This window comes from Narcine bancroftii, chromosome 7, assembly GCF_036971445.1.
Source record: "Narcine bancroftii isolate sNarBan1 chromosome 7, sNarBan1.hap1, whole genome shotgun sequence".
Classification (NCBI taxonomy): Eukaryota; Metazoa; Chordata; class Chondrichthyes; order Torpediniformes; family Narcinidae; genus Narcine; species Narcine bancroftii.
Window position 1 is genome coordinate 176,245,076 of NC_091475.1, and position 27,152 is coordinate 176,272,227.

General features: G+C 37.9%; 1 protein-coding gene across 18 annotated transcripts in view; it reads right to left on the reverse strand.

Annotated features, from left to right (window-relative positions):
* The window catches only part of LOC138739425 (spermatogenesis-associated protein 13-like), a 160,053-nt gene that overhangs the window by 45,659 nt on the left and 87,242 nt on the right, over positions 1–27,152 (reverse strand). For 11 of the 18 annotated variants that reach the window (XM_069891431.1, XM_069891426.1, XM_069891430.1 and 8 more), the window contains 3 exons: positions 19,652–21,469; positions 16,416–16,781; positions 13,137–13,281 (listed from right to left, as the gene is read on the reverse strand). In XM_069891431.1, coding sequence (XP_069747532.1) covers positions 13,137–13,281; positions 16,416–16,781; positions 19,652–21,469 — 2,329 coding nt within the window. Of the gene's footprint in view, positions 1–1,052; positions 1,231–3,624; positions 3,837–13,136; positions 13,282–16,415; positions 16,782–19,651; positions 21,470–21,623; positions 21,785–23,749; positions 23,953–27,152 lie in introns of those variants that run through there. The other 7 variants (XM_069891421.1, XM_069891420.1, XM_069891423.1 and 4 more) reach the window with 4 other exon arrangements.

The window sequence follows — 27,152 nt, forward strand, 5'->3', positions numbered from 1 at the left end:
CTGACATTATTTTGAAAGCAAAGCAGCTCGTACTGCTGACCAAACAGAAATAGTATGAGAACATAAAACTTGTATTTTATGTCTGCAAGGTCAGTAATGGAATGTACACTCTAAGAACATAACATACAGTTACCTAGTTTTAAAAAAAGCTAGTAACGAATGCCAAATTAAAACCACTCACCCACAGATTCTACACTAAATATCAGTTTTGTTCGGTTCTAACTTCCCCTACAAAAATTGTAGGCCCCTGTGGCTATTTATAACTTCAGAAAGTTCATATCAGCTATGCAATGGTATTCTCGATCACTGGAAGAATTATTTTCGACACAGCAGCAGTATATCAATAAATAAAAAGTGACGTGGCAAAGAGAAATCTGAACGCTCATGAAATCCATTGACCTCATGGCATATGTTCAGTAAATAATCTGAAATCTACACTTACTGGTTATTCAAGCAGGAGTAGGGCTTCATGATCAGAGGATTCTAAAATGATATCATTTTGATTAATAGTTTAAAAATCCATAAAATACCATTGCCTATTTAAAAAATGGCAAGATCAAAAATGTGGCTCAAAGTGAAGGGATCAGGAACTCATCTTAGTTGGCCAAATCAATGGACTGCACGTGACATCATTTAAAGGGAAAGGTTCCATTATTGTCACATAATACTACATTTAGAATGTAGTACGTGAAATTCTTTAATTTTGTCAACCATAAGTTAGAGTCGCCACTTACTCCAGCGCCTCTTACAGATATGAGGCCCAAGTGAGGAACGAACTCACAACCCCTGGTTTACAAAACCAGTGCTCTAACCTCCCATGACCATTAGCTTGTGGTCTTTGGTGTCATAAGTGAAAAGCACAGGCCCCATAGGAGGTAAAGATATATAACCTTCTTGAAGAAGGGCTCAAGGCCCTAATGTCAGTTATATATATCTTTACTTTCTATGGACAATGCAAAACCTGCTGAGATCCTCCAGCATTTCTTTGTTTTCACAACAATCACAGCCAGAGATATTTAATTTAACAATCACGTCACAAAAAGAGCACTCACTTTATACCTTAACATTTCTGCAGTAAGAATAATGAGCAATTAATATGCAATTCCAGCCAGGTTTTAAAAGTGAGGTTAAGCCATGAGATGGTGTTTGTAAAAGTCTCCTCAAATTTTTAGCACTTTTTGAGATTTGCAACTCATGACGTATTTCTTCAATCCAAACTTGCTCAGAAATCTGCATATAAATAGTGCTGTGTTTAGTTCATGTCATTATTTTTCCCTCACCAGTTTGGTTCAAAACTTTCTGCATAAAGCTAACAATTGGCTACTTCTGAAAGTGGTTTCCATTGATATAAAAATAATATTTTGTGCTTTAGATTAATTGTTATTGACAAAGAACAGTGTAGATACATATGAATCTGCAGAGTTCTGATAAATATAATCACGCGTAACATAATTGCAACCCTGTGGTTGAAATAATAAGCAGCTACACAATTTAAAAGTAAAATCTGTTCTAGAAGTACTGCATTATTAAAACTGGGAATAATAGTTTTGAATTTTTTTGGAAAATGCAGATGCTACAAAAAGAAAATAAAATGCAGAAAAACTCAGCTCAATCCGAAACATTAACTCTTTCTTTCCAAAGATACTGCTTGATGTGTGAAGTGTTTTCTAGCATTTTCTGCTTTGGTTAATACATTTACACATTTCACGCTATCATAAAACAGTGCAACCCCCTAATCACTATGGAACAGTTAGCGCAATGCTGTTACAAAGCCAGTGATCAGGACAGGGGTTCAGTAAGAAGTTTGTTTGTTCTCCCTTTGTCTGTATGGGTTTCTTCCCACTGTTCGAAACATAAAAGGATTTGTAAGTTGATTGAGTATAACTGGGTGGCAGGGGGCTTCTGAGCTGAAAAGGCCTGTTACCATGTTGAATGTCTATATTTACCACTTAAATCAGGGGTTCCCAACCTGGGGTATATGTACCTCCAGTGGTACATTTGCACTTTTCAGGGGGTACATTGGGTCTGAGAGAATAGCCACTATTGTACAATACATGGTGTTGTCATCTGCAGTCAGATTGCACAGTGTTGTGTTGTTTTGATCCTTAATTTTTAGAGGGAACACAGGAACCTATAAAAATGCCCAAGGGGTGCAGAGGAACAAAAAGGCTGGGAACCCCTGATTTAAGTTGACATTGAAACAAAAATTAGCAGAGTAAAATGTGTTTAAAATTTAAATTCACAATTACAGCATTCCTCTTTAATCCTAAAATAAGTAACTTTAAAAATTATCAATCCAATGATATCAACAAGTACACAATGCCATAAAAGAAATAACTTTAGGAAGGTTCTGGCCTACTTATTAAGCACCAGCAAATGTCAAGTCAGATATGCTTAGTAAAAACTGGCACTGTTGCTCGGATACAAGAACTGCTTGCTCATGAGACCAAGTCAAATAACCAGCCAAGGAAACGTTGCCATTATCTTCACAATAAATTACTGTAGTAAGTTACACCAATCTAAAACCTTAAATACATTTTATGAATTTTACGAAATGCTGTGTAACTCTAATTTTCGTGATCTTCAAATTGCTTATAGTATCCATCTAAAATGTACTTCTATGAGGAAACAATACATTGTGCAAAGCACGTTTATTAATATCACTAAACTAATGGAAATATAAATGCTTAATACCATTGCTAAATTTGGTTATGTTTGATTGAAAAGCCTAAAAAATTATAAATATGTAGGCCTTGAATTTATTAGAATTTTAATATAAAAATTAAGGGCCTAATTCTTTGTAATTCTTAAGGATTTTCAATCAATTCATTTGACTCAGGTATTTAAAATATTTTGGATTTATTGTCAGATCTGAACAATGAAGAAAAATTGTACTAATTAATAAATCTGCCACAACAGACCATCAAATGCAGCTTTTAAAAAAATCAACTGTTCATATAGTTTGTTTAGAGCTACTGTATTAACATTACAATTTTTAAAATGCTGAGTATATTACAAAAAGCCTAATTTTGAACAATATTACAACAAATACCCAAGTTGCAAGATTGGTTTATGGATATTATGATTATAAAATTAAATTTCTGCTTCAAGGAAAAAAAAGGTAGTTTATTTCCATAATTTTTGACAACACTAATGTGCACAAATTCCATCTACAAACTATAAAGTGCATTTACTAAAATGACAAATATTCACAAAATACCTTCAGATATCATTTTAGACCATTCACTCCACACGAGGTGTTTTCCAAGAGATAATAAGAAGCAATTTCTATGTGCTAAGAACCTTGCATTTTAAAATTTTGAGCCATCTCTAAAAGATAGAAACTTAAGCAATAGTTAACGCATCCTATTTTTCTGAGAAACAGAACCATATCATTTATCAATTTTAAAAAAGCCTTGCCCTACGCGCTTAGTTATTGGCAATCCCATTTTCCAGATCATGATGGCGAATGCCTTGGATAAATGCACAGCAAGTATCTTTTTTCAAGTTTTCATATTTCATGTGATGCATCATTATTACTGCGAGCTACTTCCACTGAAGGAATTATACCTTTAATTTTTTTCAGCTGTATTCAAATCACCACTACATTTGTTCCATACATACCAAGCTGTAGACTCTCTAGACTCCAAAATCTGGTCATTTCCCCCCTCGCTACCATTCTTGCAAATGAATTCTGTGTTTAACAGCAAAGCACCCGAGTTAGGTTAAAGAATTACTGTTATTTCCCCAACACAGCAAATCCTGTATGTTTGAAATTCATTCGTTCTATTGGGTGCCTATTTCATCAGGCCAGACAGCAATCCAGCACAAGCGGCTTACCATACACTATACTTGCAACTACTCAGTATTTTATTCTGATGTCATGGGGTGGCTCTAGGGAGGTTACAACAGCAAAAGAATAAGCAATATTAAATATATCTTGTAAAATTGTTCTTCCCTTGTATCTTAAGAAATGCTTTTTTTGCACAAGTTCTTCAAGATTCATTAAATATTTGAATAAAAATATGTAATTCCCTAACTGGTAAAATATGCAACTTCAAAATTTAAATAGACATTTTCCAAAATGTATCTCATTCATATAATAATAATTTTTTAAAAAATTTAAATCACCAAGTTCCAACTCAGAAAGCAAATTTCTTTCAATGACATGTTCAGAACCCCCCTCTTTCTCTAAACAGCATTTGCAAGCATCATAACAAACCCCTCCCAAAGATCTGAATGCCACCAATTGAATTGGATCAGAATATAAATGAATAGCTACCATAAATGCCGCTGTGCATTATTAATGATGCTTCTCCAGATTACCTTTCAAATGATTCTAAAAAAAATAGCTGATGTACAACCCTCTTATTTTTAAAATTTGTCATCAGTTAAATCTGCATCCAGCAAATATTAAGAAATTACAGTAAAAAGAAAATAGGATTTTTGTAAAGTACACATCAAAAATACAAGCATAAACATCTTATTTCACTGTGCTGTTATTTTTAGTATTACATGGCTAGAAAGGGAAATTTCCCCTGGTTTGTGGAACTCAACAGTGACCATTTCCAGGTCAATTTGTGCCACTCTGAAAATCTCGATGTGCGATTCCATTTGAGATTCGCCATTGAACATCTGAAATGTCTTCCATACGAGACAGGCCTTGTGATCACATTCCTCATGTAACAGTTCTAATAAAGCACTACATGGAAATTAATGCATTTATCCATAAAATGTAGAAGCAGAATTAGGGTCCCCTCAGCCATTCCATCATGTCTGATTTATTGCCTATTCTCCTACTTTCTCCCTGTAATGCTTGATTCCCTTTCTAATCAAGAACCTATCTACTTCAGTCTTAAATATACCGAATAGGTTGGCCTCCACAGCTGTAAGTGGTAAATAATTCCACAGATTTACCGCTCTCTGGGTAAATAAATTTCTTGTCATATCTGTTCTAAAGGGATGTATTTGTATTCTGAGAGTGTGTCCTCTGGTCCAAGACTTCCCCACCATAGGAATCATCCTCTCCACATCCCCTCGATCCAGGTCTTTCAGAATTTGATAGGATGTCAGATTTATTGTCAGAATACATACATGACATCACCTACAACCCTGAGGTTTTTTTTCCTGCAGGTATGCAACAATTACGACTAATTGGTAGTGCAAAAAAACTGTACAGTGTAAATATGTAAACAAAAACTGTAAACATAAAGAATATAAACAAATTGTGCAATACAGAGAGAATAAAAAAGAAAATCAATAAAGTGCATAACAAGGAGTCCTTAAATGAGACTCTGATTGAGTTTGTCATTGAGGAGTCTGATGGTGGAGGGGTAGCAGCTGTTCCTGAACCTGGTGGTGTGAGTCTTGTGGCATCTATACCTCTTTCCTAATGGCAGCAGCGAGAACAGAGTGTATGCTGGGTGGTATGGGTCTTTGATGATTGCTATCGTTCTCCAACAGCAGCATTCCCTGTAGATGTTCTCAATAGTGGGGAGGATTTTGTCTGTGATGTCCTGGGCTGTGTCTACTACCTTTTGGAGGGCTTTACACTCAGGGGTATTGGTGTCCCCATACCAGACTGTGATGCAGCCAGTCAGCACACTTTCCACCACACCTCTGTAGAAATTTTCCTGGATTTCTGATGTCATACCAAACCTCCACAAACTCCTGGGAAAGTAAAGGCACTGTCATGCTTTCTTCACGATGCCATTGATGTGTTGGGTCCAGGAAAGATCCTCTGAGATAGAGATGCCCAAGAACTTAAATTTGATCCCCCAATGATCAATGAATTGTATACCTCTGGCTTTCCTTTCCTTAAGTTATCAATCAGCTCCTTATTTTAGTGACATTGAGTGCAAGGTTGTTGTTGGTGCACCATTTAGCCAAGTTTTCAATCTCCATCCTGCAGGTTGATTCATCTCCTTCCTTTATTCAACCCACTATTGCGGTATTATCAGCAAATTTGTAGATGGTGTCATTGTCATATCGAGCCACTCAGTTGTAGGTATAAAGTGAGTAGAGCAGGGGGATAGAAACACAGCCCTATGGTGCTCTGATACTGAAAGAGATTGTGAAGGAGATTTTCTTACGAATCTGCACTGATTGCAGTCTGGAGGTGAGGAAATCCATGATCCAATTACGAAGTGGGGTTTTGAGTCCCAGTTCTTGAGTTTGCTGATCAGTTTTTAGGCGATGATGGTATGAAAAGCTGAACTGTAGTCGATAAAGAGCATCCTCATATATGCATCTTTGCTGTCCAGGTCTTCCTATGATAGGCGAACTGAAAGGTATCCACGTCATTGCTCAGACAGGAGCTGATATTCTTCATTACCAGCCTTTCAAAACACTTCATCACTGTTGACATAAGTAATACTGGTCGATGGGCAATGATATCTCCCACTCATTATTCTAAACTCCGATGAATACAGTGCCAGAATCATCAAACATTCCTGGAACTCTTCTGGACCCTCTTCAATGCCAACATATCCTTCCTTAGAGCCCAAACTTGCTCACAATACTCCCAACTGTGGTCTGACCAGTGCCTTCTAAAGCCTCAACAATACATCCCTGCTTTTATACTCTCTCTCTCTCAAAATGAATTCTAGCACTGTATTTACCTTCAATACCACTGAATCTACATTCTTCAGGGAATCTTGCATGAGCACTCCCAAGTCACTCTGCACTTCAGATTTCTGAACTCATGATCAGTTTAGAAAATAGTCTCTACCTTTATTCCTTCCAGCAAAGTGCATGATCATCTACTTCTCTACACTGTATTCCTTCTCTAATTTCCTTTCCCAATCTCTTAAGCTGTCTAAATCCTCCTGCATCCTCAGTGCTTCCTCAACACTATCTGCCCCTTCTACTATCTTTATATTGTCCTAAACTTGACCACAAATCCATCAATTCTGTCATCCATTTGTATTGACATACAACATGAAAAGAAGCACTCCCAGCACCAAACCACAGAGAACAGCTAGCCAGAAAAGGCCCCTTTTATTCCCACTCTCTGCCTCCTGTTAAGTCAGCCAACCTTCTAGCCATGCTCATTTATTTTCTGTAATACCATGGGCTCTTATCTTGCTTAACATCCTTATATGTGGCAGCTCATCAAAGGCCTTTTGGAAATCCAAGTAAACAACATCCACGGACACTCCTGATATTTCCTCCAAGAATTCCAACAGGTTTGTCAGGCAAGATTTCCCTTAAAGAAACCATGCTGACTATGTGCCTCCAAGTACCCCAAAACTCATCCTTAAAAATAGATTCTAAGATCTAAGAATGAAGTCAGGCTATCTGGCCAATAATTTCCTACCTTTTGCTTCTTAAAGAGTGAAGTTGATATTTGCAATTGTCAAGTCCTCTGAAACCATTCAATAATCTAGTGATTCTTGAACAATCACTACGAATGGCTCCACAATCTCTACAACTATCTCTTTAAGAACCTTAGGATGTTGTCCATCTGGTTCAGGTGATTTATCCACCGAGATCGTTTAACTTTCCTAGTATCTTCTGTTTAGTAACAGCAACTGCACCCACTTGGGCCTCTTGACACCCTTGAAATTCTGGACCTCTGCTGGCATCTTCCACAATGAAAACCAATGCAAAATATATTGAGTTTGTCTGCCATTTTTTGTCCCCCAATACTACCTCCCAGCATTATTTTCCAGGGAACTTATGTCCACCCTTGCTTTTTGCTTGCTCTTTTTATCCTAAAAAAAAACTCCACATCCTTCTTTATGATAGTGCCTAACTTACCTTCTTATTTCATCTTTTCTTTCCTTATTGCTATTTTAGTTGCCTTCTGTTGGTTTTTAAAAGCATTCCAATCCTCCAGCTTTCCACTAATTTTGGTTTTATATGGTCTTTCTTTCCCTGTCAGCCCCAGTTTCCTCTTCCTCCTTTTAGAACACTTCTTCATGCTGTTAATTTCAGAAACTCCAGCCATTGCACAGTCATCCCTGTGGGTGTCTAATTCCAATCAACTTTGGTCAGATCCTCTCGCATAACTCAGCAGTCCAACTGGTATACTGATACATTTGATTTTAGTTTCTCTCTCTCTCTCAAACTGCAGGCTGAATTCTGTCATATTATGATCACTACTGCTTAAGAGTTCCTTTATCTTAAGCTCCCTTTTCAAATCAGATTCTTTGCACAACACCTAACACAGAAGGGAGTTAAACAAGAACCCACTCCAGAATTGCATTTCCCTGAGTCAGCTCAACTACAGGCCGTTCTATAAAGCCATCCCAAAGGCATTCTATAAATTTCTTTTTTTCTTTTGAGATCCAGCACCACCTTGATTTTCCCAAACAATCTGGATATTGAAATTCTCTGTAACTACTGTAATATTGCCCTTTATGGATGCCTTTTCTATTGCCCTACAGAATTTTTTTGACACCTCCTGACTACTGTTTGGAGGCCTTTATATACAGTACCACTCCAATTATCCAAAATGGGTAAATAAGGGTTTCGGAGAATACGATTTTGGATAATCAGAGTTTTTTTTTAAACTGTGCCCACCCACAGCTATTCTACATCTTTTGATCCACTGCCTCCTCTTCCCAAGGATTTGATTCCAATTTTTTTTTACAAGCAGAGTCACCTCTCCTATCCCTTGTCCTTTCAATTCATCATGTATTCTTGGACATTTCACTCCCAGCAGTAATTTTAACATAAAACATTACAGCACAGTACAGGTCTTTGGACCACAAAGTTGCGCAAATCTATATATACCTACCCAAAAAAAGAGAAAAAAAATCCATCCCAGCAAGTAAAAGATTAAGAGTATGAAATGAGGAATGTGGCGCAGATGACGTGTTTTTGCCCCTATCTGTTTTTATTTAATATCCAAGGTCCTCAGCTTTGAGGAGGATCGTTTTCTTTGTCGGTATTTAGGTGGTTTTTGTATGTCTCTATTTTTGTATTTTTATATTTTGGTATTTGTATAATTTAAGGGATAGGGAAGGAAGGGTTTAAGGAGGAGGAAATCATTATGCGGAGAGAGTGTAAAATTCTGTTCATTGGATTTGCATGACTGAAAAAAATCAAAAGTAAAATATTTTTAAAAGTTTAGAGAAAATCAGATATACAGTCAACCAGTTTACCTATCTCGGCTGCACCATTTCATCGGATGCAAGGATCGACAACGAGATAGACAACAGACTCGCCAAGGCAAATAGCGCCTTTGGAAGACCACACAAAAGAGTCTGGAAAAACAACCAACTGAAACCTCACAAAGATTAGCGTATACAGAGCCGTTGTCATACCCACACTCCTGTTCGGCTCCGAATCATGGGTCCTCTACCGGCATCACCTACGGCTCCTAGAACAATTCCACCAGCGTTGTCTCCACTCCATCCTCAACATTCATTGGAACGACTTCATCCCTAACATCGAAGTACTCGAGATGGCAGAGGCTGACAGCATCGAACCCACGCTGCTGAAGATCCAACTGCGCTGGGCAGGTCACGTCTCCAGAATGGAGGTCCATCGCCTTCCCAAGATCATCTTATATGGCGAGCTCTCCACTGGCCACCGTGACAGAGGTGCACCAAAGAAGAGGTACAAGGACTGCCTAAAGAAATCTCTTGGTGCCTGCCACATTGACCACCGCCAGTGGGCTGATATCGCCTCAAATCGTGCATCTTGGCGCCTCACAGTTCGGCGGGCAGCAACCTCCTTTGAAGACCACAGAGCCCACCTCACTGACAAAAGACAAAGGAGGAAAAACCCAACACCCAACCCCAACCAACCAATTTTCCCCTGCAATCGCTGCAACCGTGTCTGCCTGTCCCGCATCGAACTTGTCAGCCACAAACGAGCCTGCAGCTGACGTGGACATTACCCCTCCATAAATCTTCGTCCGTGAAGCGAAGCCAAAGAAAAGAAAGAAGATTTTTGTATTTTTATATTTTGGAATTTGTATAATTTAAGGGATAGGCGGAGAGAGTGTAAAATTCTGTTCATTGGATTTGCATGACTGAAAAAAATCAAAAGTAAAATATTTTAAAAAGTTTAGAGAAAATCAGATATAGTATTAAAGATAGTAAGTTTCAATTTATGAAGTTATGGGGTCCATTCTTAGAAAAAGTTATAATTGGAAGAGTCAATAAATATTATACGTTCCAGTAATTCTTTGTCTGTTCTCTGGGGGTCATCAGTAATTTCACATCATAATTGATTTCTTTTTCTTCTCATAAAAGGTAACCTTGATTACAGGGAGGGGATTAGATTAGTTAAGTCCTTTAGATTTTTTTAAAATCCTTTTTATTTTAATATTACAGCCTAATAATGAGTCTGACATGGTTGCATTCATTATGTTTAATTCTAGATTGAGTTATTACAAATAACTATTAATGTAGATAACCACATATTATTAACTTTTTTTTCATCTCCCTTTGGTATGCATTTGCTTGTACACAATGCTGATAAGTGAGAGATGCTTCATTTTGGAAAGAATAATCAAAGCAAGATCCGTAAATGGTTATATGGTTATGGTTATATGGTTATGGTTACATGTGGTAAATGGGAGGGCATTGAAAAATGCAGTGGAGCAGAAAGATCTAGGAATAATGGTGCATTGTTCCCTGAAGGTAGGAGGGCATGTGGATAGGGTGGTGAAGAAGACCTTTAATATGCTTGCCTATAATATAGGAGTTGGGAAGTAATGATGAAACTGTACAAGGCATTGGTGAGGCCAAATTTAGAGTACTGTGTGCAGTACTTTAACTCGGTCACCGAGTTAAAGGAAGGATATTAACAAGATAGAGAGAGTGCAGAGAAGATTTACAAAAATGTTGCCTGGGTTTCAGCATCTGGAATACAAGGAGAGATTTAGCAAATTAGGTCTTTATTCCTTGGAACGTAGAAGGCTGAGAGGGGAATTGATAGAGGTGTTTAAGATAATGAGAGGGATAGATAGAGTTGATGTAGAAAGGCTTTTCCTATTGAGAGTAGGAGAGATGGATACAAGAGGTCATGGGTTGAGAGTTGACGGGCAAAGGAGTAACATGAGGGGGAACTTCTTTACTCAGAGAGTGGTTTCTATGTGGAATGGGCTTCCAGGAAAGAATGGTAGAGGCAGGGTCAATTTTGTCATTTAAGAAAGAGTTGGATAAGTATATGGATGCGAGGGGGATGGAGGGATATGGGCAGAGAGCTGATAAGTGGGATTAGAGGAGGGTACTTGGATCAGTGCAGACTAGAAGGGCCAAATTGGCCTGTTTCTGTGCTGTAATTGTTATATGGTTATATGGTTATATTTATTATGTAATTATCATTTATTATGCATGCTAATTATGTTAAACTCAATAAAAATATATTAAAAAGAAAAGAATAACGAAGGCATGAACAAGTTGTAAGATTCTATGATCCTAAAAGGGGTTCACTTAATACATGATTATGGACATAGTGATCCTATTAATCAGTATTTGTTTTATCGATTGTATTTGTTCTGTCATCTAACAGTGGTAAAAGGCAGCTCTTTTGGATTCCCAATAAAAGGTGTTTCAAACTTCAGAGGTGTATTATTGATTGATAATATGCTCCCATTGACAATATACAATTCTACAAAGCCGCTTATCTGCACCCAAAATATTGAAGTAAACTCATAATTACTGAAACTATACAATCGCCTGCTGTATTTTTTGTCCTTAAAAGTATAAATCCCTAATATTCAGGATTCCTTTACTGTCATGTAATAATACAGAAAATGTAATATGACACAAAATTTCCTTCTGCCTGCTGTAAATCAGACAGAGTCACCATTTGTACTGCCCAATCCCTTACAGTAAGGGAGAAAGAGTAGCAAAAGAGAGTCCCTTTAGAGACATTGAATGTCAGTGGATTCGCTTCCAGAGCTCCCGCAGCCTCTACAACCATAAAGACACTTTTTCAATCCATCGGCAACCTGAGCTCCAGATCCAAACCTCTGACATGATCAGGAAGCTTTCAGGGTCTGAGGCCCTTTGAAAGCCTCCTTTACCCTTAGTACCCTCACATATCCCGGTTATAGAGTCCTTGAGTGGAAGTTACTGACTGACTATAGCCTATGTGGGTCCTTTAGCCACTGAGCCTCTCACCGGTCTGCTTCTGTGGTTACCATCCATAGGGTCTTCTGGCTGCTGAGCCCCTTGCTGGTTCATTGCTATGGTCGCTGACCAGTAGGGTTGTCTCCTCTGGTTGTCCTTCTCCACAGGAAGGTTGTTACATATGGATTGTGGAGAAACACATGGCCTCTCTGCCTGTCTGGAATATTGTGGATTGGGGGGTGGTCATGTGTCATCCTTATCTGAAACTTATTTGGAAGTCACATCACCTGTCAATCAAGTTGGACTCCGGCCACCTATTAGTGCACACCTTGCCATTGGCTCATTTAAATGACTTAGGATAATCATTGGCTAGATGCCCAGCTCAGAACTTTATAAAACATCGATGCATAGCACCTTCTTTTTCTCTGCCTTGTGGTCCAAGCCCCAGACATCGCTCCATGCCAGAATGCTACTTATGACATCATTGGCAATGTAACAATCACATGTTACATGATTGTTTCCACATGTGTCCAGATTCGTCTTTCTGTGAATCCACCAAAATTAATACTCTTTCCAACACGACAAGGGTGTTATTCCTATTTCTGGTGTCCTGCACTGGTCTGCTGATCCCTGAGTTTGCACCCTCAAGTCTGCTGCCGAGCATAAAAACACCACCACCTTGGGCACAGACCCCACAATTGCAGGATTTTAATTGAAAACATCGTCAGCACATTTAACAGGCTGCTTAAAGCCAGCTTGGAGCTACCAGCATTATGACCGGGTGGTTGGATCTTGCAGAGCAGCACTATGTCTTCGCTCCCCAATCTCCTGGGTTCACACCAGCAACAGTGCTGTTATAGCAGCTCCAGCAGCACTACTATTTTTGAAACCAAGAGAGATTCTATCACCAGGTCTCCCATTCTGTTTGTGCTGAATAAAGAGCAATTATTTTCTGGCTCTAATCGCTGTGTGGCTCATTCAAAGCCAGTGTGAAAAAAATTGGCTTGGATTGATATCTCTGCTGCTAAGAAATGTGCTTGACTGAAGATGCTTAAAATCAGGTTTATAATGTACTATATAATTAAGATATATGTCACTTACTATTAGATGTCCTCATTTGTCTTCTGCGTCCAACCCGATCTAAACCAATGGGGGTACTTTGTGAGAAGGTTAAAGGTCGAATTCTGGCAGACACTGCTTTGTATGGTGGTACTTGATGTGAAGGAATAGGTGGACGGACAACTGACTGGAAATAAAAAAATAATAATTAGAAGTGAAATAACTGTTGAATATAATGAATATTAAAGGTATATATTAAGTGTAAAGTTCTAATGAATTTCAAATTTAATTTTTTTTTAAAAATCAAGTTGTTTTGAATTCAGTCTTTCAAGTTTATAATAATTGTGAACTGAAACAAATTCATGGTATACATCATATTTTTCCCCACACAGAAATGAGCTTAACTGGAAGAGGAATGAGGCAGAGAAAAAAATTCATAAGTAATGCACAGTACAAAAATTTGGAAACTTTTTTTTTAAAAAGAGTTTTTTTGGGAAAATATTTGGGGTAATAAAAATAAATTTTGGATTGGTGGTTTAGTATTTAACTTCAAAGTGCACAAAAATATGCATGTAACAAATCTTATTCCAATGACTTTGATCTTCTGCTTGACACTGCTTAGAAGAATTTTATGCTATAAATGATACCATTGACCAAGTTTTAGTATTGTATTTTCTTATTTGTCATGACATAAATAAAAGGCATCTGACTGATTGAGTATATTACTGATTCTCAAACCAATCCCATTAATTCCACTTATTTCTCTGAAACCTATTTTCTCTCACAAGCAAATCAAATTCTCCCCAACTCTCCTCCCAGATACCTACATTGGGGATAATATTCAGGAACTAATTAATAACAACCATTAGATTAATTTTTGGGATTTGGGAAAAAAAAACAAATCACCTGGGGAAACTCATGCATTAACAAGGAAAATGTTCAAATTCCACACCAAGAAAACCAGAAAATAGGTTTGAACTAGTGTCACTTGACCTGTTGCTCCATCAAAATATCTGAAATTTGGCATGAATATAGCTCTGAAGACATTTGATTTCAGCATTAACTTTTCTACAAATAAAATGTGAACAATTGAGAATAATTTTTAAAAATGTAGAAATACAATCAATATTCACTGGCTGATCCTTCTTTCTACAAAATATAAAGGGATACATTTTGATATTTCTTTCTCATCTTTTGGAATATGACTGATGTTTGTAATAAGTGACCGTCTGCATATAAAATGTGTGCCAATATTGAAAATCTTAAAGAGTATTAAAATAAGTGGCTATTCACTTTTCCTTCATGCTGCAGAATCAACAATTCCACAGGAATTCAGAAAAAAAAAATGTGTTTAGGCTTTTAATTTCATGAATATCATGTTTATAATCCAATTTAGAAAAGGCTAGCAGTTCTTTACTCACACAATTTTCATGTTCATATCCTTACACTTTCAAGCTGTGATGACATAATGTGATGTACAAGGTTATTTGCTTGATCCTTTAATCAGACTTCCTAATGCTAAATATCTAACATCTTAACTTTGCTACCCTGACTCTTAATTTTATATTCTGCATCACCAGTTAATTCATTGTTATAACCACCAGAGCCATAAGATAGTGCATTGCCTGGTAATAAGATTTTATAGTTTGAAAATTTCCATGCGACTTACAGGGTGGAAATACTCTGCTTGCTAAAGAGTTGCATGGGCAAGAATGCTCCAAAATTCAATTGCTAATACATGTTTGTCTGTTCGTAATTAAGACTAGGTTAAGGAGAAACCAGGATATTCCACTCTCTCCCTACCTCTACCGATGGAATTAGAATTCACTGGCACTTTCAAAATCCATTGAGTATGTACATCAAAGCAAATTTTCAAGTTTATATGATGAGGAAGGAGGTAAAGATATGAGGGATGTGATTAAATTTGGCAGTTCTTTTCAATGGCTGATGGGTGAAAAAGCTTATTTTCAAGATGAAAGATTCAATAATTTAAAGTAGTAAGACACTAGAATTGGGTAAAACAATTAAATTGGAATGGGGGAATAAAAAGTGGCCAATAAAAGATTAAATTTCTTACATGACTAATTTTAACAAAAGAGTAAAACAGTGCCAAGAGGAGTATATAAGCCACATGCAAACTTTGCCACTTGCAGGATACCAACCATTAGACCATTCAAATACATAATAATAATAATATTATTATTAAAGATGGTAATGGTCAACAAATATTGGCCTTGCCAGTGATACCTACATAAAATTCATCGTGCCAATTTTTAAAAAAGTTATCAATGGAAGAAATTTTGAACTTTGCCTTTAGTAAGATGTTTCATCTCATTAAACACTACTTCACTCACATGCAATTTTTACTTTATTTTTATTTTTTGATGAGTATTCATTTCATATTAAGATATACCATATTAAGTATCCTCAATTCCATTTACTCCTTACTTCAATTAGACATTACTCTCTGTTCCTTATTTAGAATTTAGTCCAATATTGGGTTCCTTTATTAGTTAACTCTCTTGCTGTTTATAGAAAATAGAAATTCAAAGTAGTTAAATAATACAATATAATAATAAATATTGGCATTAATCCTTATTTCACACTGAAATATGTGCCCCATACATTTTATCTATCTTATTCTGGGCATGTGACCCTCCTATCATTAACATTTTTTATTTTCTCCACTCTGTTACATGAAATACTTCTTGGTCAAAAATAAAATTGATAATACAAAAGTTCACCTATGCACAAGTTCATTTTCTAGTAGAAATAATCTGGCAACGCTGATGAGGCTAGTGTTCAAGTTCTCACCAATTCAAATACTCAACTAATGTTGCTTCTTCTGCTTTATACCACTTAAAACATTTTACTCACTATATGACAGATCAAAAGAGGATATATATGGATTATCCTGGATGATAAACAACAAGAACATTTAGTTTAATTAAACTTTAGAACATGAGAATTTTCATTAGGTGGATAAATGTCATGAAGTTGATAGCTTTTACAAATCTGATTTTAATCCACTTTTATCAGATCCATGAAATCAGTAATTAAGCAAATTGCCACACAGTTATCAACATGAAAGGTAAGGGATGCACAAATAGATATACAATGCATCCCAATAAGCCAAATATATTCTGACAAATTATTTTCCTTTTAGATATTATTTCAGCAAATAGCATTTACAAATATGCCAAAGGTTGAATTGGTACAAAGATTCTCTGAAGAGTTTAAGAGAAATTTTAAATCAAAGATGAAGAACAAAGTGGAAAAGTTTCATTTTGTGTAGAAGAGGCATAAAAAGTGTATTCTTACTTGTACTGTAAGAAAGTCCTCCATTTCTTCAGACTTATTAATTCCATAGATATTGAACCCACCAATTATAGAGATGGGCCTTCTTTTTTGGTTTCCATGTTGCTGAAAATTGGTACATTTCAGTGGCTTGGAATCATCACGTAATGCATCAATTATACCTTCACTATCCACAAAGTCCATTTTTGGCAGTTGAATAGGAAGACCATTCTCTGGAATAGAAAACTTTCTGCTCACAAACTGGCCATAATCTGAAAGGGGTCGCTGTCGTTGCCTGCCTTGCCACCTTCTTTGACCAATTCTTTGCAAGTTTATCTTTTCTTCTTCCAGAAAAGGTAATGGCTTTCTCCACTGGTCTTCAGAAGAAGGCTTTTAAATATGAACACAGAGCAACATGTTTATTAGCACTACTTCATAATTTAAAAATGTATTTGTGCAAATATCTCAATGTCAGCTGCTGATAGTTTTGTACTAGCTTTGCATATATGAGAAAATATGCATTACATGTTCCACTATATTTTAGTCTAAATCAGTGGTTTTCAAACTGTCCCTCAAAACTCACATTTCACCTTAAGAAATCCCTATGCCAGAAGTGCTCTGTGATTGGTAGGGATTGCTTAATGTGAGTGGGAAGTGAAGGTTTAGGACCACTGCCCAATTGTTACGGAAATATTTTGCTTGAGAAAAATTGTCATTGGTCCATTTCCTTCGGATTTATGAAACCGTGCACATAACGAGTCAATTAGGTACAATTAAAATAGTGGTTTTCAAACTTTTTCTTTCCATCCACATACCACCTTAGCAATCCCTTACTAATCACAGAGCACTTATTGCATAGGGATTGCTCAAGCTGGAATGCAAGTTTGGGGGTGGGGGGGCAGTTGAAAATCACTGATTTAAATCTTCTCAAATTAGTTGTCTTTGTTTATTTTCGCTATCTTCTAAAGTCATTGAAAAACATTGAATAAACATTAGCAGTTCAAATAGAATTAGCCATCTATATTTTGTTTATACTCAGCATCTGATGCCTCTCATGTCAGTGTCCAACAATAGTCAACCAGCATTAAGAGATTCCAGTCGCACGGATTCCACTTTTCCATGGTCACTATTTACAGCAATTTTTGCCAATCTTTTGTATTCACAGAACATTTGTGATAATACCTGGTGAAGTTCACAGCAAAATAAATACATAAGGGAGAAAAAAGATTAATTAAACAGATTTTGCCCAATTATTTGTCGGGGGGGTGGAATAAATACAATGGAAATATGTACTGTAAAACAGCTGGCTAAAGGATTACTGGAGTACTGTTTCTGAAGTAAATCTTCAAAGAATGGAAGAATTTTTTTTACAACAAGGAAATAACATCCACAAAGGAATTCGTTATTATGTACATTTTGTTCTTTAGTCATAAAATTCTGTGTAGATGTAAGATAAATACCACAGTGCATATTAACAAAGCACCCCAAATGTGCACAGAAAATTCAAAAATCATTCCACCATCTTAAATTCAGGAACATGCATGAAATTAAAATACAGGTATACAATCCTTTATCCGGAACCCTTGGGTTCCGAATTTTGGATTTTTCTGGATTTCAGAACAAAAGCCAGCTGCCCCAGATTTAAGCCCACCCGAATTGTTCTGCCGTATCCAACCTCTTCCAGTTGCGCTGGTATCTCTCTCCCCTTCGCCCACCCGAGCCACGCTGTAGTCTCTCCTCCTCCCCCCCACCCACTCAAGTCGCACTGCCGTCTCTCCCCTCTCCCCCCCCCCCCCCCCACTCCGGCCAACCTAGTTCTTCTGCTGTCTGTCTGTCTCTCTCTCTCTCTCTCCCTCCGCTGTACCAGCACCAGGAAAAAAAATGCCAGTTTTTGGAGCTTTCTGGATTTTAGATGTCTGGATAAAGGATTGTGTACTTGTACTCCTCTCAATTTTTTTTCTGATTCCTCGTTGGGATATTTTGAAACTAATCATCATCTGATTAATTACATTCAATATTGACATTAAATTTAAGTAGCTTTTTCAAAAACATACCATAAACAGAGGAATTCAGTATAGTTGGAGACATAGTTGTACAACACAGAAAAAAGACCTATGACCCACCATGTCCATGTCAACCTCAACTTCCCATGTGTACTTATTGAAGTTCACAACTGAAGTATTACTTCACTTGGAAGGCCAGTTTGGGGCCCCGAATGGTTGTGAGGGAGGAGGTGTGACCACAAGTGTAGCATTTCCTGCAGTCACAGTTAGGCACAAAAGGAACTAATGGTAGGAAGGGATGAGTGGACAAGGGAGTCATGGAGGGAGTGGTCCCTGTGGAAGTCAGAGAGGAGAGGATATCCGTGGTGTCATGCACTGCCAAACTGAGATCACCCACAAATTGGAGGAAGAACACCTCCTATTCCATCTGTGCAATCTCCAACCAGTCTTCGGATTCTGTTTGCTCCCCCATCCCCCGATCAATTCTCAGCTTTTCTCTCCTGCTCTCCTAGCCATGCCCACCTATGGCCTCCTGGCTGTTGGCCTATGTTCCCTTCTTCTCTTCTCCCCCAACTTATTTTTTCAGGTGCCTGCCTATTGTTTGTTCATACTTTGATGAAGGGCTCAGGCCCGAAACGTTAGTTATATATCTTTGACATATGAATGCTGATGAACTTGCGGAGTTTCACCAGAATTTTTGTGTATTAACTTACATTTCTGATGTGCATTTCCCAGAGAACATCTGTTCCAATTAACACTCCCAATTCCTGCCTAATACCAATATAATTCATCTTTCCCCAATTAAATATTTTCTCATATCATCTGCTCCTGTCTTTGTCCATGGATCTGCTGAGGGTCAGGGAGTTGTGGTCACTAAATCAGAAATGTACCTTATATCTAGCAAGAGGTGTGTCATGTGACCAGCTTCATTGCCCAGTACTAGGTCAAGTATGGCCTGTCCACATATTGTGTCAGGAATCCCTCTTGGACACTCACAACTATTTTTTTCCTATCCAAACATTTTGCATTAAGAAGGTGCCAATCAATTTTATGGAAGCTGAAGTAACTTGAGACAACAACCCTGTTTTGTTTGATTCTTTTCAAAATTTGCCTATTTACCTGCTCCTTAGTGGACAATCGCTATTTTAGAGCCTACATTATACTTCCAATGGAGTGACTGCTCTCTTGTATTTGGCTTTATGTTGTACAAATGATGACAAATGTTATGGGAAGATTAATTAGAACATTAAATATTACCTCTTCCTTCTTTTCATCCACTCCAGGAATTACTGTATTCAGACTAAGCTGTGAATGGCTGCTTATCCCACTATCTTCATTAACATCACCAAAATGTATTGTTGGCAACAGATCATGAAATGATACAGGACATCTTCCAGCTTTTGGAGTAATTCCGTCAATTCGTCCATTGCTGTCTATAGACCTAAGTGAAGAAGTACTATATCGATTTGAACAATGGAACATAAAATTGTGTTTAGTCTGTTCAACACTAAGGCTCTGAGGTTTAGAAGCAGCTGGCTTGACAGAGATCCCAGGCTGTTCATTTCTAATTGTGAGATGAGTCGATCCACTTGAATTGCTAAAAAAAACTTTTGTAGTGGGACTAATGAGAGTACTAGTGCTTGGATTCATTCCAGTTATGTTGAAGCACTGGGAAGGTCTACTGGTTTTAAGCTCTGGTGAGGATGATGATTTCTCCATGTGCATGGTAGTGGGTGGAATGCTTGTGGAGGTAAACGGGCTGTAGGATTCAAGAAAGGAAGAATCTTTTTTCCAGCTAGATTTGGAACGCTGTCTTTCATTGTCAGCTCCACTAGAAACTCTTCGGGAATAATCATCATGCAACCTGCTATTAGGTCGAACTGCTAGTTCAATGTTACGTGAACTGCTATGCGAACATCCTTGTTCACATAATGCTGAGTTTTCCTTTGAGGGACTCTCTCGCCTTCTTGCAGCATCTGTCAGATTACTCACTAATCTTCGCATTCTGTCAAAACCTTTAGTTCTGATTGGTCTCCTTGCATGCTTTGATTGGGTTTGAGTAATGCCTCTGAGTTCCTCATAGTTTTCTGAAGGGCTTATTTTCTTTTCCAACCCTAAATTTTCATTGGCTACATTTAACTCTGTGAGGTTAGAGGCAGATTTCCTCTTAAATGAACTTTTCTTGAAAAAACTTAAATTATCAGTGCTTTTGCTTCTTCTATACATAACTGTGTGACATTTACAATTGGCTGCTTCTGAATCACTCACGTTTGATTCTTGGGCACCAAAGGGCATAACTCTTGTGGAGTCCTCTTGAATTAGTGATTTTTCGCAGTCAATTAAATTTATCCGTCCACTCCTATAAGCACGTCTAATGCTCTGTGATCGGTGGGTGTGGCGCAAAAAGGCTTCATCACTGTCTTCAGCTTCTGAACCATCTGATGCAAAGTCCTCTACGGAGCTAAAATTGTCCTGTAAAGTCTCTGTGCAAGAAAATCTATTCCGTCTTTGCAGACCAAGGCCGTTTTGCATATGTTTGTGCATATTTTCAACATTTTCCACATTTATGAACTTAGAATTTTCTCTGGATTGAATCCCTTGAAAGACTGAAGATTTCAATTTTTTGAAAGAACCTATTTTCCTTAAGGATGATAGGGCATTCCAATTGGGAGAATTTCCCATCATTATTACAGAACAGGATCCATTATCAGAGCTCCAATTGGTCTTCTTCTTTGGGCTTGAAAAGACTTTCATGATTTTTGAAGGACCCGTGTTATCTTCCCTGCTTTCCTGCTCTTTGTCTTTTCTAGGGTCATAATAGTTATCTGCCTGCTGAGGAGATGAATTTTGGAACATTCTAGAGTCTGTATTGCCTATGGATAATGAGATATCAATGCTCCCATTTTCATATCCTTTACATAAGGATTTTACGCTGCCATTGCAATGAATGCTGGAAGGATTTAAGTTACTGATCAGCTTGACATTGTCGTTTTCATTAGTAGACTCAACTTTGGTTTCATTTTCATTCCTTCCATCTATCCGATTGGATTTTTGTGATTCAATGGATTCAAGTGTCTGTATGGGAAAAAAAAATAAAGGTGTTAGCTATCCTTTTGGCATTTATCAAGAATAAACTGATCTGACTATAAACAGAAAATATAACAAATATTTTGACATGAGAATTCATCCAGTTTTAAAAATTATGTATCGTCTATTGGAACACATTCACCTGCAGTGCAGCCGATGGTGTTTCTGCCTCTGACTTTATCTTAATTCCGCCGCTACTTTCATCCTGATCTCTTGTGCTGGTTCTGTGGTGTGTCCATGTGAGTTTTCCCTGGTGCTTAATTTCATCCAACATCCCAAAGAATGGTATAGGTTAATTGGATGCTGTAAATTAGCCACAGCAAGAGTTCATCAAAACCATCTTTGTAAAATGCTGCCTCAAGAGGGTAGCCAATATCATAAAAGACCCAAAGTAAAGCACAAAAATCTGTAGGCACTATGATTGAAGTAAAAACATAACGCTGGAGAAACTCAGGTCAAACAGTACCCTTTATATACCAACGGTAAAAATACATAACTGAAGTTTTGGGTTGGAGCCCTTTATCAAGGTCTGGAAAAATGTCAACAGGCATCCAAATAAAAGAGTAGGGGAGGCATGGTCGCAAAGGTAGGAGATAATAGGTGGAGAAGGGAGGGAAGGGACAACAGCAAACAAGAGTTGGAGGAATGGCTAGGTGTACAGAGAGGAAAAGGGGTGGAGGAGAGCTGGAAGGGAAGAGGGACAGGGGGTGGGGGGGGTGGGGGTAGCAGAAACCAGAGAAGTTGATGTTAATGCCATCTGGCTGGAGAATGCCCAGATGGAAAATCAGGTGTTGCTCCTCCAATTTACGGGAGGTCTTGGTGGGATAATACATAAGGTCATGGACAGACATGCAAATATAGAAGAGTGACACAGAAGTGAAATGGTTGGTTACTGGGAGGGTCTGTCACTGGTGCGGATGGAGCGAAGGTGCTCAGCGAAGTGATCCCCCAATCTGCACCCAGTATCACCAAAGTACAGAAGACCACAAAGGGAGCACCGGATCCAGTAAATCAATCCTGCAGGTGCACAAGTGAAGTGTTGCTTAATTTGTAAGGCCTGTTTGGGGGCCCGGACTGTGGTGAGGAAGGAGGTGTGGGTGCAAGTGTGGCACCTCCTGTGGCCACAGGAGAAGGTGCCAGGGTGGGGGGGAGAAGGATTGGTGCAGAGGGATGAGTGCAAGAGGGAGCATTCCCTACAGTAGGCAGAGAGAAGAGGATATAGTGGAATCTTGTTGTAAGTCCCAGAAATTCCAGAGGATAATGTGTTGGATGCAGAGGCTGGTGGGGTGGTAGATAAGGACAAGGGGGATTCTATGTTTGTTGTGTCTGTGGGCAGAGAGGGCCAGGAGAGATGAGCGGGAAATGGAGGAGATGCAGGTGAGGGTTGAGTTGAGTTGGTGGAGGGGAAGCCACGTTTGTGGAAGACATTTCAGAAGATCTGGACTGGAAGACCTCATCTTGGGAACAGATGCGGTGGAGACGGAGAAAATGAGAGAAGGGAATAGAATCCTTGCAGTGGACAGGGTGCGAGGAAGCGTAGTCAAGGTAGTTGTGGGAGTTAATGAGTTTGTAATATGTCATTGGAAAGCTCATTTCCCGAGATGGAGACAGAGAGATCCGTAAATATTTTTTCCAACAATACCTGCCAACATTTTTCCTAAACTTGATAAAGGGCTCAAGTCTAAAATGCCAGTTATGTATTTTAAATTTTGCTATATAAAGGACACAGTTTTACCTGCTGAGTTGCTCCAGCATTGTGTTTTACTTATCATAAAGGACCCCATCAACCTGATCACAATCTCTCAATCTCTCTTCACTGCTCCATTTAGGTAGAAGGTACAGAAGCACCTCCATGTTAAAGAACAGTTCTCATCCAACAGCTAACAACTTTTAAAATCTCTCTGTACTACCCTAACCAGGAACTACTTTTGGACCACAGTCTGTACTATTGAAATATTTTTTTCCTGTACTAACTGCAACTACAATTTATCCATTCCTTGATCTTTATAATTGTGGTGGAACATGGAAATGCATGCATGACATTACCATACCATACAAGCTGCCCCTTCTCCGACCCTGTTACTACTCCCTGTAAGATTCCCAAATAAAGGCAGAGTTGCCTTAGCCCCTCCCTTTATACCTGCATTGGAACTGAGCGAGCAGCATGTGAAGATGTGTCTGTCGTTTCTGGTTATTAAAGCCTTTAATCACTTGCTTAGAGTCTGCTTGTGGTTATTGAATGCCCTTCAATTTAATATTCAGACTAACCTGCCAGCTTGAAGAAGCTGGAGACTGATCCGAGGGATCTGGAGGCCTCTGTCAAGATTGGAGGGTGTGGATTGGGTTGTTATTTTCAGGGAAGAATGTAGATGATAAATGGAGGATATTCAAAGGAGAAATTCTGAGAGTGCAGAGTTGGTATTGTTACGAGCCCAGAGGACCCCAAAACCCAGCAGCAATAGATATTCACCAAGACAAATGGTTACTTAAAGAAAAGTTGCTTTTAATTATTTTTAAACATGAAAACAGGATCACACTTTAACTTTATCACTATTAACTTAACTAACCTAAGCTCCCTCTAATTCTAAGCGCACGTGTATGTAATTTGATTCACAGTCAATCTCACTTCTCATTCCTCCAAATTTACTGGTTGCAAGCAATTCTTATATTGTGCACAGAATTTAACATTTATGAAATTCACCAGGCTTTGGTGCTTGAAAGGTAAATGGTTATCGCTCAGGAAGGTTCTTGTTGGTTTTCAGAGAGAGATTTGTTGTTCGCTGGACACAAACTGATTCCTTTTAAACAGCCACTTCAGTGTCTTGCTGAAGAAACTTGCCCAATCAGGGTTTTCCTGATGATAACCTCTTTCCTTCAGGTCACCACAGAGTTCTTTTTTGTTTCTCTTATTTCAAGTGAAACATTAGGCAGCCAGTCCTCTCCTCTTGTATGAACCATAAGGGCTTTGACCAGGCTGAACTAAGCACTCACAACCCGTCTTCAAGCTTGCCAGCTTGTCCTGTTCCAGTCCCAGCTGCTACTGCTAAACTGCAAAAATTGTAGAACTGAATTCTCTCTCTCTCTCTCTCTCAGAGAAACAGCCTGATTTTTTTTTCTCTCTCTCTGCTTGAGAAAACCTCTTAGAGCAGCAAGCGGTGGCTCCGGACCTAATCCTGCGAGTTCTTTCATCTGTTACTTTTCAAAACAATAATCCATTAGTGAAGTCCTTAGGGCACTCCCCAAAGCCTTTACAAAGGTATTCAGAGCCGACCTGTCTAGCTTGAGCAGAGCTCCAGTATTTTAAATGAGATCTGTTTTGCAGTGTTTGTATGTGACCAACACCAAAAAAAAACCTGCCACAATTAATCTCCCCAAAACATATCTATATACAATACAAACACAACATATTCTGTCACAGTATGTCCCCATGAGGATTAAAAGAAAGGTTTGAAACTGTAGAGAGCCTTGGTTTTCAAAAGAAATTGGGAACTTGGTTCAGAGGAAGAGGGATGTGTACAACAGATATAAACAGCAAGGAAGGGATGAACTGCCTGAGGAATATAAGGAATATAAAAAAATCTTAAGAAGGAAATTAGAATGAAGTTGCTTTGGCATGAAAAGTAAAAATAATCCAAAGGGTGTCTATAAGTACATTAAAAGTAAAAGAATAGTGAGGGATAAAATTTGACCCCTTGAAGATGAGAGGGGTAGGTTCAATGAGAAGCCAGAGGAGATAGGTTAAATTTTTTTTCTTCAGTATTCACTAAGGAAAAGAATGTAGAGCCAGATGAAGTGAAGAAATATGGTTGGGAGCTCATGGATAATATAAGAATTAATGAGGAAGGAGGTAGTTTTGGCTATATTGAAAAAGATCAAGGTGGATAAATCTCCAGGTCCTGACAAAATATTCCCTAGGACCCCGAGGGAGGTTAGTGAACAAACAGTGGAGGTGTTGAAATAAATATTTTAAATGTCACTGGGGACTAGAGGGTGGCTCATGTTCCGTTGTTCAAAAATGGATCCAAAAGTAGATCTGGTAATTATAGACCTGTAAGGCTGACATTGGTGGTAAGTAAATTAATGGAAAGTGTTCTTAGAGATGGTATATACAACTATTTGGAAAGACAGGGATTGATTTGGAGTAGTCAGTATGGTTTTGTACGTGGTAGATCATGTCTAACAAATCTTATAGAATTTTTCGAGGTTACTAAAAAGGTGGATGAGGGGAAGACGGTGAATGTTGTCTATTTGGACTTTAGTAAGGCTTTTGTTAAGGTTCTCTATAAAAGGTTAGTAAGGTGTAACTAGACTGATAAATGCACGTTATGCAATGATTAATTATAATTTTTTACATCAATTATACTTAACACCTGAAAAGTTTAAAAAAATATGGTTTTCATGAATCAGATTTGTGTTTTAGATGTGGTAATGCTGTTGGAACCAACCAACAAATTTTCCCCTGCAACCGCTGCAACCGTGTCTGCCTGTCCCGCATCGGACTTGTCAGCCACAAACGAGCCTGCAGCTGACGTGGACATTTACCCCCTCCATAAATCTTCGTCCGCGAAGCCAAGCCAAAGAAGAATACATATATATATATATATATATATATATATATGTATATACAATCTTTTTGGAAGAAAGTACAATTGTTTCTGGAATACCTGTATAAGATTAAAATACCTTTAGATCCAACAGTATTTTAATTGGGTAGTTTGCAACCTCTGAAAGGTCTGGGATTAGATAAATTTCAACTTGCTTTTGTATATTTAGCATTATCTGTAGCGAAAAAATGTATTGCTAGTACGTGGAAAGATACGAATATGATTGATATTAATAGATGGCATAATGAGATGAAATATTGTTTAATAATGGAAAAAATCACATATGTTTTGTGTGATAACTATAGTTTTTTAATTAATAAGTGGTTGTTATATTCAGAATATTTACATTTTGATTTACATTGATTAGATCTTAATATGTATGCTTAATTTTTCTTTAATTTTTTTTCTCTTTATGGTTCTCCTTAGGAGAGTTGGCTGAAAGGGGGGGAGTTTCCTTTTTTTCCTCTCTTTTTCTTTTTTTCCTTTTTTTTTCTTTTTTCTTTTATATATATATAAAATATATCGTTCATGCTTAGTTTATTGTTATATATGTTACTTATTATCTGTATTTTGAATGAATAAATAAAGTTTAAAAAAAAAAGAGGTTAGTAAGGAAGGTCAAAGCATTAAGTATTAATGATGAAGTAGTGAAATAGATTCAACATTGGTTGGATGGGAGATGCCAGAGAGTAGTGGTGGAAAATTGTTTGTCGAATTGGAGGCTGTTGTCAAGTGGAGTGCCTCAGGGATCAGTACTGGGTCCACTGCTGTTTGTCATATATATTAACGATCTAGATGATAGGGTGCCAAATTGGATTAGTAAATTTGCAGATGATACAAAGGTTGGTGGTGTTGTGGACAGGGAGGAAGATTATCAAGGCTTACAGGGTGATATAGGACAGTTAGAAGAGTGGGCTGAAAGATGGCAGATAGAGTTTAATACTGATAAATGTGAGGTGCTACATTTTGGTAAGACTAATCAAAATAGGACATACACGTTAAATGGTAGACAATTGAGGAGTGCAGTGGAACAAAGGGATTTAGGAGTCATAGTACACAATTCTCTG